General features: G+C 61.0%; 2 protein-coding genes across 2 annotated transcripts in view; both read right to left on the bottom strand.

The window, feature by feature from the left end:
• Positions 1 to 4,847, bottom strand: part of SV2A (synaptic vesicle glycoprotein 2A) — a 12,353-nt gene extending 7,506 nt beyond the window's left edge. Inside the window, exon 1 of the mRNA XM_026085771.1 lies at positions 4,611 to 4,847. The gene's annotated coding sequence lies outside the window, so the exon portion shown is untranslated. The remainder of the gene's footprint in view (positions 1 to 4,610) is intronic.
• Positions 4,848 to 4,947: 100 nt separating this feature from the next.
• The window catches only part of SF3B4 (splicing factor 3b subunit 4), a 14,203-nt gene continuing 8,284 nt past the window's right edge, over positions 4,948 to 10,866 (bottom strand). Inside the window, exons 8-12 of the mRNA XM_026085781.1 lie at positions 9,829 to 10,228; positions 8,939 to 9,481; positions 8,163 to 8,357; positions 6,326 to 6,496; positions 4,948 to 5,468 (exon numbers count right to left, since the gene is read on the bottom strand). Coding sequence (XP_025941566.1) covers positions 5,284 to 5,468; positions 6,326 to 6,496; positions 8,163 to 8,357; positions 8,939 to 9,481; positions 9,829 to 10,228 — 1,494 coding nt within the window. The 3' untranslated portion in view covers positions 4,948 to 5,283. The remainder of the gene's footprint in view (positions 5,469 to 6,325; positions 6,497 to 8,162; positions 8,358 to 8,938; positions 9,482 to 9,828; positions 10,229 to 10,866) is intronic.

Genomic DNA, 10,866 nt, shown 5'->3' with positions numbered 1-10,866 from the left:
GCTCTGCCAGACCCATCTTTAGGCTGAGCAACTGCCTCCGGCCGAGGTTATCGGGCTCCGTTTCCCCGCTGCCGAGCCTCCACCGGGAGCCGGCAATGCTTGAGCCCCCCCACCTGCCTCTCACCTAGGCAGCCCCCCCGGCGAGAGCGCGGCGAGCAGGGTGTCAAAGCCCCCCATGCCCAAGGTCATCCACCGCCCCCCCCTTCTTCCCGGCGAGCTGCGTCGCTCCCCGAAAGCCGGCTGGATAAACAGCCGTTCCTCCGACGAGATTCCCCCCCCCCGCCAGCCAGGGATCCGTCGGCAGAGATCCCCGCTTGCAAGGTGGCCGGGTCGGGCAGCGCGGGAGCGATGCCGAGCACGGTGGGAGGAGGGGGGGGAGGAAAAAAAAAAAAAAAGACGGAGCGAGGCTAAAGGCAAGGTTTTTCAGGACAAAATGGCCACACCGAGTGGAAAGGAAAAGCCGAACCCCTCATCCRTCAGCCGGCGCCGCGGAGGATGCTAATTAAAGCAGCGGGGAGAGGAGAGATGGGGGGGATCCGCCTTGCAAAAGCATCCCTCATCCCTTACCTGCCTCAGCCGTCGCGCAGCTCCGGCCTTGCTCGCGGAGGCCGAGGATGCTCCGGCAGGGATGCAGGCGGGCGAGAGCCGGCGGGTACCAGAGCCAGCGCTAGCGCCGCAGCCTCCGCCGCGCGCGCCGAGCGCTGGGAGAGTCCATTGCAGCAGCCCGGCGAAGGGAGGCGGCGGGGAGGGCTGTGCTACCGCCACAAAGCCGGGGGGCTCGCGCCTCTCCGTCGCTTTTTCGCCGAGCCGAAGGGAGGGCGACGCTTCCCCCCCCTCCCGCCGGGCTTCCCACGGCGGCACTCGCTTCCACCCGCTGCGCCGGGGAAGGAGGCGAAGCCGGCGCACGGTGGGGGGGGGGCAGGAGCCCGAGGGCCGCGCRGCCCCCCCAGCCCCCTGGGGCGACCTTGCCCGCTCGCTGACGGGAACGCAGTGCGCCCGAGGCCTTCGGGGGGCGAGTTTGGGTCCCTCGGCAGGCGCCTTGATTTCATTTCTGGGGGCGACGCCGCGGGATGAGCCAGACGCTCCCGCCACGTTTTGGGGGCGCGAAGGAGGCAGGCGGCAACCCGGGGTTCAGGCCGCCTGGCCCAAGCCTCGTCCAAGCCGCTCGGCTTGTGGCCAAGGCGCCTGGCACTGCCGGAGGCAGCTGCGCTGSATCCCATTGGAATTGGGGCCAGAACGGCGTGGGGAAAGCTGCATCCTCGGAGGTGCTCAGACCCGCCTGGAAAAGACCCTGAGCACCGGGTGCTGCTTTGCAAACGCCCCTGCCAGCTTCTAGCCATGCCGGAGGTCCCTTTCCAGCGAGGAAGAAAGGCAGGAGGGGTTGGAAAGGGAGGTTTCCCAGAGGAAAACTGCCCCGGGAGCCCTCCTCGCTGAGCACAAGGAGACAGCAGGGAGACATTCCCCCATGCAACGAGTTGAGCCAGCCTCAGCTGCCAGGCCTTTGGCCCCGTGCTCCCTTAACAGGATCGGGGTGAGCAGAGCCGCACGCGAGGCTCAAGGCTGGAATAAGCACAACAAGGGCAGGAACGGGTGGCCGGACTTTGGCTCCCGGATCCGGGGTGAACGGCGGTCCCAGCACAGGGGAGGATTTAGGAAATTGGAAGCTGTGAAACAACTGAGCCCTTGCTGGAAATAAGCCCAAAAAGGGGGATGGAGCTGCTGGAGGACCAGGCTGCTGGAGACTGAAGCAGGGATAAGGGGGGAGACGCCCCGATTTTCCCGCTGCGCCTGGGCGCCCGCTCCGACAGCGCGGCACTGGAGGGCTCATGACTCCCGCGCCGCAGCATCACCGGCCGGCCTCCGTGTGCCCCCTCGGTCCCCGCGGCCGGGAGCCGGCGCTTAGCCCTCGGAAGGGGTTACAGCTCCTGTCAATCCCTTCCCAGCCAGCCTGGATCACGGGTATTCCCCACCCCGGCAGCCCACTGCAGGGAGAGGAGGAGGAGGAGGGATCTATTTTTGCCGGGAGCCGCTATTAAAACAGCGGKCGCTGCCTCGCTGCACGCGCCCATCTCGCCGTGGCAGGCTGAGGGTGCTGTGACATTAAATCCAAAGCTGCACAGCGAACGGCACAAAAAAACCACAGGCTCCAGCTGTCCCGGGGCCGAAGCTCCTCCGGAGACGGCAGCGTTTTGCCTTTGGAGAAGAGCACACAGGGAGCAGCCGGAAGAAGGCAGGATTGGGGAAGCGGATGAAGATGCTGCCGAGCGGAGCCTCGGCGCGGATTCAGACACCGCGATAAAGGAGGGGGCAGCACGTCCCCACCGGGGCGTCCGCGTCTCACCGCAGGCTCCGGGCTCGCTCCGGGGTGGTCCGGATTCCTCCCTGTCCCTACACCGGGGCGGGAGGAGGGATTTCGGCATCGCGGCCTCCCTGCAAACACACCTTCCTCAGCAGCTTGCTCTAASCCGCCGGGCCGTGACGCGGCGGGGACACGCTCCCTTGGTCGGCTTTAAGCCTCCAGCGACAGAGGTGCTTTTCCCTGCTGCATTCGAGTCCTTCCTCCCCTGCCCATCACCCCACACCGCAACAGCGCGCCGCAGTCATTTTAAGCGCTYGCAGCCGCCTCGTCCGCACCTAGCAAAGGGGAGAGCGTCGTTGCTCCTACCCGYGGCTCCGTGTACCCCAACACGCAGGCAGCCGCGGCACAGAAAGGCGAACTCCAGCCCCACGCGCGTGCACGCAGGCACGGACATTAGGCACCTTTTAAAATACACTCACCAGGCATCTCCCAAGAAAAACAGCTACAGCCCAGCTGCTGCCGCCTGCTCAGGAGCAACCAGCAGCTCCTGGCCTCTTAACCAGCTACRGTTTAGGGCTAATTTACACCTGAGCCCAGCTTTCTCCTCCCTTTCCAGCTCTGCTCCTTGAAGCAGCAGCTGTGAAGCCGCTTCTCATTTTCCTCCTGGCGCAGGTGGAGGAGCTGGAGCCAACCAGTGCAGCGACTTCACCCCCATCCCATCGGGAACCAGCCACAGGCAGGAGAGAGGGGCCCAGGAGTCCTGCTCGCCCATCTCACCGCTGCCCACAGCTGGATGATGTTTGTGTTGTGCGTTTTCTGTAAGTTTTAGCATCGGGACGGCTCCAGGCTGGACACGATCCAGCAGTAATTGCAAAGCACGTTCCTTGGAGGGAGGCTGAGCTGATGCAGTTGTGCCGGGCTCTGGAGCAGCCCAGACCAGAAACAGCGGGGCCCCGTGGGCAGTTTAATGAAATCACAGAGGTCTGCRAGCATCCAGGTGCCTCTGGCTCTGCTGGAAGATCCTGGGTGCTCAGCCYGGCCAGGATCAGCCCCGTCTGTGGTGCCAGGCTCTTTGACCTAAGGAGCGGGTCCTGGAAGCTGTTCCCAACACAGCAAGCCCCAAATATCCTCTAACATAGCGATAATGATCTACAGTAATGGTTAGAGCCAAGGACAGCCTAAATGTTGCTTTTATCGCAACCTCTGATTAAGTCTAATTACAGAGCAGCTGAAGTAAGCACAGAGCTTTTCTAGGTTCTGGCTCACAGATCCTTCCGAGGTTACTCACACGCTCAGGACAACACAAGCACAGGGGACATAAAGCCGCTAGATCAGCCGTGTCGTTTCCCCGACCTTTCACGATCAGGCTCTGAACGTCTACTGGTCTCACGGACACTTACCAGACAACCCTACAATGATGAAAGGGAAGATGTGGCACCTTTTTCCCCCCTCTGGCCTACAGGGGAAAAGAGACAGTGGAGCTAAAGGTCAATTTTCGCCCTAGGAAATTAGAACGAAACAGAAATAAAACAGGAAAGAGTAAAATCAAGCCTGAAAATAAAGTGGCTTCTCCTCTGCCAAGCGCTGAAGAACCACACCAGCCTCCCAAGAGTAATATTAACAGCCAAAAAAGCATGCTCAGAAAAGGCACTATGCTGCCCCAAAGTCTCTTCGTATRCCCCGGTTCTTCCATAAAGCCACAAAACACAACTCTAGAGGCCAAATACCTAGAAGTACTTTGAATTCCTGTTTCTAAATCACCTGAATTTCAAGCCTCACATGTAGGAAGCCAACACCCCTCTCCCTGTCTCCAATTGCAGGCTCTCACGCCTTCCTGCACGGCGCTTTGCAGAGAGCCAAGCCCCCACCCTCCTCACACCTTCCCGGCTGCTGGGGAAGGTGTGAAACTTTCCCTCCACAGACTCTGCTTTTACACTCCCCCAATTATCAGTCTCGCCAGCGCGAAGACACTGAATTCATTAGGAAAGGCAGGACGGTTCTGGAGACTCAGCCTGAGGAAGCGKGGAGATGACACGTGGACCCGATCTGCGCCCTCAGAGCTGCTCCATTTCCTCCTCCAAAGGGACTGGTTAACCCAAATTTTATTGCCCCTCGGTTCATGATACCCCACAGCCGTAACTACAGCGACTTCCCGTGGCTGCGAGCATCAGGATCCGGGCACCGTGCTGATCTTGGATGGGGGGCTAAGGAGATCTCATTTCTCAGAGTCCCTTCCCCAGGTGGAGAGGCAGGAACTCAGGAGAGCAGGTTTTACTGCCAAATTACTTCTCCAGCCCTCCTGCCCGTTTACCTGGGCTGAGACACCAGTATCCAAGGATGCGATGGACTTCAGGGCCGGATCATACGTGTTCTTTGCTGCAGGTGCGCTGGCTGTCGCAGAGCCTGCGAGCCGTCCACCGAAACGGCCGGGGTAAAGCAAGGGACTGGGGGCATCAGCCCTAACTCAGCACCCCACCGAGACAGTTAGGCAGCACCAGCAGCGACGGAGGCAGAGGGGGCTCGCGCGGGCGGTGAACGGCATCGCAGGCACCCCCAGGGCCGCGCGCGAGGCGGGAGCAGGCGGCAGCCCATCGGCATCCCGATCACAAACAGGCAGAGCCTCGTCCCCATCTCAGAGGGCCAACCCCCCCCGTTTTTAAAATGCTTTATTTGCAAATGGCCGATCGCCGCTTTACATAGAAAAAAAAAAAAAAGTCCTGTTAAAATCGCCTTGGAAAAAATCTTCCAAGAGGGAGGAGGAGGGAAGAGGGGAAAAATAATCAAAATGAACACTGTAAAAAGAAACAGGGAAAAAATACAGGGAGAAGAAAAGGAAGAAGAGGGAGCTGTGACAGGGATGGGCCCAACTGCGCCTCTTGGGGGCRGGTAGGTTAGGCCAAGGGGGAATGAAAGCCTGAGGGCAGAGAGGGAGGGATGGAGGGATTCCCAGCAGGGAGGAAAAAGGGGCTTCGCCACCGCCGCGTTTACGGCAGGGGGCCTCTCAAGGGGCCGCGCGGCGGCACCCCGGGGGGCCTCTGCGCAGGCCGGGGGGGCAGGGGCACCCTCTGGTAGCCGTAGGGCGGGGGGCGAGGGGGGCCGTTGTACCCGTGGGGAGGCATCAGCGGAGGAGGGCCGCGCATCCCGTGGTGCGGCATGGGGCCGGGGTGACCTGCAGGGACAGAGCACAGACGTTAACAACCCCCCTGCGGAGGTGGTGGTGGTGGTGGGGGGGGACAGAAACACCCCACGTGAACCCCACCCTTGGGTGCCCGCGGGTTGGGGAACTCATCTGCAAACCAAAAGGTTAGTAGGAGCYCCGAGCATCAGCCTGGGGCCTAAGAGGGGGGGACCGGCCAGCTCGATACACCTTCATCCAGAGCCTGGCCCTGGCCAAGCGAGCTCTCGGCACCGCTGGAATCGGCTGCGTCAGCTGGGATGTCCTCATGCGGCTCCCCAAGCCCAGGACGCGGCTGTCCCCATCACGGGGACAACGCCGCAGCCCGGCGTTCGGCGGCGGTGGCGCCACGCCGCGAGGATGGGGCCCCGACGGGCACCTGCGAGCCGCTCGGCACTGAGCTCCGAGGGCGCACGAGGCCGACGCTGTCCCTTGCGTCCCCTCTGCCTGCCAGGATCCCCCTCCCCACTCGAGGTCCCCACGACAGGTCTCGGAAACCCTCCCTGATGGCCRAGCCCGGTCAGCAGCCCCGCCGGAGAGGCGGGGAAGATCACCGGATGGCCACGGTCCCGCCGTACCCTCTCCCAGCCCCRTCCCCCACGTGCAAAGCCCCACGTCACGACGGGCACGAGGAAAACCCCGGGAGACCCTGCTCGGCAGCTCGTCGCCGCCAGGTCTTGCTCCAAGACACCTCCCCACGGGGAGGCCGTAATTTCACCTCCTTCACGTCCCCGTTAAGCAAGGGAAGGGGAAAGGCGGGGGCGGAGGGGGCCCGAAGCGAGCGCTTAACTCAATAAAGTGTACGTTCAAAATAAAAGAACACATACCGCCTCTCGCAGGCACCCACTTACCCATGGGCGACCCGAAATGAGGCCCTCGGGGCGGCATACCCATGGGTGGGGGTCCAGGGTGTGGCATGCCGGGCGGGGGCCGCGGGGGAGGCTGGCCTCCGGAGCCCGGCGGTCCTGGATGATGCTGGCCCATCCCGGGCGGTCCGTGGTGCACTTGCATGGGAGGCATTCCTGGGGGGAGAACAGGTCAAGAGGCGTCCGAAATGTGGGCAGTTGCTCGCTCGCGCCACGGCRGCTCCGGGCACACAGCAGGCCGGAGCTCAGGGCAGTCCGGGCGCTAATTCCAGCTCTCTAGTGAAAATGTCAGGTACTGAGGGGGAACTAGGGTCTGCAAAGGGTTTTCTGCTACTGAAAGCGAGGTTAAAAAGGAGGAAGCACCGTGCTCTTCTCAGAGGTGCGGAGCGAAAGGGCAAGAGGCAACAGGAATAAGTTGCAGCATGGAAATCCACTGGGATATAAGGGAGCGGAGGGGAAAACCAAAAACACTCGACAGCAAACACGGTGCAGCCCTGGGACAGGGGCTCAGAGAGGAACCACCATCCTCAGAGATTTCGGAGGAGACTCCGAGCAACCTTTACAGCTGGCCGTGCTGCAAGCCTGGACTGAGACCTCCGGGGTCCCTCCCAACCTACGTTTTTCCATCATTCTGTCCTTTTTTCTCCTTTAAAAAACAGWCTCTTTTCTCCTTAGCAGAAACCCAAGAGCCCGGTGCAGCTCCACAGGGCAGGCACCACGGAAGTGCTCAGTCGGGCTTTCGCTTGCCATATGTAATTGGCTACTCCGAAGCCCGAAAAGCCAGTTCGTAATCAGGGACAGCAGCAGCCATCTGGTCGCTCACACGGCCAGAGCCACGATCAGACAAAGCACCCTAATCAGCCAGCGCAGGAGAGCGCCCTGTAACACTCAACCCCGGGGTCATTTTAGAGCAAGCAGGATTAAAAAAATAATAATAATAATAAAATATATATATATATATATATATATATAAAAAACCAGGGCACTTTTTTAAAATCAATGCAAATTTCACTTAATTTTTGAATTCGAAAGCACCCAGTCTAGATGTATACACTGCTCATTCCCCAGTACTACAGGACTAAAAATGCAAAGAAATCAAAGAAACATTTTGTTCTCATGTCTTGAATTAGCTTCTGCTTAGCAGAGCTGCAGAGTGTACTAGGAAGGTTCACACCTAACGTATTAATTTACACCAGGGAAAAAATGACAATGACTCGGAGTCTCATTAACAGCCCTCCAGCCGGAACAGCACCCGTTCTCCCAGAGACCCGAAAAGCCTGCGCTGCGACTGCCCCGGCCTTCCCGCGCCCTCCACCTTCGCAGCTGAGGGAAACTAATGTCGTGACCTGCCTGGATGCCTCTCGCAAGGGCACCGTCTCCCAAATTACCCAAGCGCTTTAGAAATCCCGCTGGGCCCCGCTCCAAGCTATTTTGGACACATTTTGGAACATAAAGGAGAGAAACCCAGAAACCAGACGCAGCGCCACCGACGTGCCGCACTTGCTCCTACACAGTCCCTCCCTTGTCTCCCGGGGAGGAGAGCACCCAGCAGGCTGCCCTGCGCTGCAGGGAGCAAAATCCCGGGGGAAGACGCCGCCGGCACACAAACAAATACGGCGCCGAGAGTCTACATCGCTGCCCTGCCTGTTCACCTCACCACGACGATACTGCGTTCAGCACCTTGCACAGGATGCAATTTCCTCCCTGTTTTCCAGAAGGAATCTCGGGGAAGAAGCAGGAGGAGGTGATTTATCCAAACCCACGTAACAGAAGCGGAAGGAGAAGTTAGGTTTCCCGAATCCGCCGCCTGCCAGCTGCTCACCTGGATGGTGCATCCCGCCCGGCGGGAAGGGATGCGGGTGAGGCGGGTGTCCTCCGCTGGGAGCGGCCCCAGAAGGGGGGCCGGGGGCACCGGCTCCTGGCGGCATGGGCGGCGGCGGCATGGCAGGAGGCATGCCGGGGGGCATCGCTCCGGGGGGCGGCACCGGYGGCGGGAACGATCCCGGGGGCGGGAGGCCTGGCAAGAGAGAGACAGCAAGAATTTGGCCGAGTACAGCAGGTAACAAACAAACAAAAATAAAGCAAAAACCTCCCCGCAACCGAGGCGGAGKTGAAAACACAAACAGCAGCAAAAAGAAAACCCAGCAGGTGGGAGCACAGTCCCAAAATCCTTCCCCTCGGCACTGGAAAAGCCTCTGCTAGAGCCATGTCCAGGCATCACACACTGGTCAGGGCCAGTTTAGGTGGAGCTGATCCTGCCATGAGGAAGCGGGGTGGGAAGGAAGACTGTTTCCTGAGGCTCCTGCCAGCCRAGCGAGCCTACAGCTCGCGGAGGGCTTCGCGCTGTCCCCCACGCAACGCTGCCGCCCAGCGTGTCCAAACGCGATGCCCGGCGGCTCCGCACGAGGCGCGGAAGAACGCGGCCCTCCAGCTCTGCCCGCCGCCGCCCCCAGGATCGGCGGCAGACGGCGAGCAGGGCCCAGGAGTCCTGCTGCCGGTCTCCGAAGAGGTTGGTGCCACCGCCAGGCACGAGCGAAGCTTCCGCGCGTCCCYGAGGGAGCGACAAACCCTCCTCCGGCCCCCCGCGGAGTTACCCACCTGGAGGCGTGACACCAGGTCCCAGGGACGTGACCACAGGGGTGGGGACAGACGGAGGAGGAGGAGCGTCAGCGAACAGCTGGTGGGGCCGATCGGCCTGCGAGAGCGGGTTCTGYGCTGCCAGGAGGCGCTCGGCGGCCGAGCCGTGCCGCTCGCCTTTGGAATCTTTTTTGAAGGCGTAGGAGACGGTGATGGGCCTGTTGCAGAGGTACTGTCCGTTCATGGCCTCGATGGCAGCGTCGGAGGCATCGAAGCTGGCGAAGTTGATGAAGGCGTAGCCCTTCGAGTTGCCTGTGTCGGGGTCTCGCATGATCTTGGGCGTCTGCAGGATGACCCCGAAGGCGCTGAAGGTGTCGTACAACAGCTTCTCATCGATTTCGGGGTCCAGGTTGCCGATGAAGATGTTGGCCCCCACGTCCAGGTTCTTGTTGTGGGCCGAGGCTTTGTTCACCCGGATCGGCTTCCCGTACAGCTTGATCATGTTCATGATCTTAATGGCGTAATCCGCGTCCTCCTCGCTGAGGAACTCCACAAACCCATAGCCTGCAACGAGTCCCCAGACGGAGCTTTACGGCGCTGCAGACCCACGGCTTTGCACCGCTCCCTGCTTCCTCTAAGGGGCACGCTGCTCCCACTGCTCGTCCGCCTGCAGGCGTCAGCTCGGCCTGACTGAAAAGCAGAAACGCCCGAGGCTCCCCCCAAGGCAAGGTAGATCCGTCCCGAGGGCAACTACACTCCTGYGAGGTGTCTCAGTCCAAAAAACACACCATCCCCTACTGAAACACGGCCCATCCCTCACCTTTCCTCCTGCAACAACCTCTCTCCGATCATCCCCCTTCAAATATTTCACTCGACGTGCACGTTTGGAGAGGGAACAGTAAATATCTCACCCTGGTGCTGGCCTGTGACTCGATCCTTGGGCATGTGGGTATTGACCACCGGTCCCGCCTGGAGAAAGAGCTCCCACAGCAGCGGCTCGCTGACCTTCTCGTCCAAGCCGCCGACGTACACGGTCGCATCTTGAACAGAGGGAAAACAAAAAGCCGAGTTAGATGTGCCGAGTAACCCGAAAGTCTCAGCTGTGCTAGAATTTAAGGGCTTGCTGCTAAAATCACTCAAGCCAAAGGCAGACGCCTGCCGATTCCAGTGGTACCAGACCAGACCCTTATTCCAGAGAAATTCAGGGCACAGCGTACAGTTACAGGCTGTACCGTGAACGACAGCGAGCAGAGGGAAGCCCTGGCATGCCTCGAGGAGGCACAGCTTGAGAGAGCCTCCCTCGCCTCCTGCCTGCCCTCAAAACACTTCTTAAGCCACAGCCTGTTCCCTTGCACAGCTGGATGCTTGGGAGAAAACGGGAAGCACCTGTCCTGCGCTGGTGGGAAACGGGAACACCGAACGCTCCGCCCGAGGCGGGTGATTCAGCGAGGCCTTTTCCCGCTGCTCTCAACTAGGTGCTTTGCAGCAAACGAGGCTTTTCGCCAGCCCAGCCCGCGGGACCCCCAAACGCCAGAGCAGCCCGCAGCAGCGGGAAGCCAGGCCTTTCTCCGGCGATCCCACGCCAGGCCCGCAGGGGAGAGGACGTGACATTAAACCAGACCTCAGCACCCCCATGGAGCAGGGGGGGGGGAGCAGGCCCAGGCCCCCATCCCCAGCCAGGGCCCAGCTCCGACAACCGAGAGGAAAGAAGAAATCGAGACCCCCTTCGTGTCCCAGCTGCAGGAAGCCGAAATCCCCACAAACTTTTAACGAGAACCCCCCCATGACCAGGTGCCCCAGGCACAGGGAGGCCCCCCCAGCCACCCCCAGGCCTGCAAGAAGCCCTGAGCCCCCCCCAAAGCTCTCCCACATCTTCATGGGGGCAAGGGCCACTCCAAAGAGCCCCCCAAGTCCCGAGGGAGATGATGGGCACCCCAGAGAGCCCCCCA

The sequence above is a fragment of the Apteryx rowi genome, unplaced genomic scaffold (genome assembly GCF_003343035.1).
Source record: "Apteryx rowi isolate R43461 unplaced genomic scaffold, aptRow1 scaffold_673, whole genome shotgun sequence".
Taxonomy (NCBI): Eukaryota; Metazoa; Chordata; class Aves; order Apterygiformes; family Apterygidae; genus Apteryx; species Apteryx rowi.
This window is presented reverse-complemented; position numbering and strand designations above follow the sequence as displayed.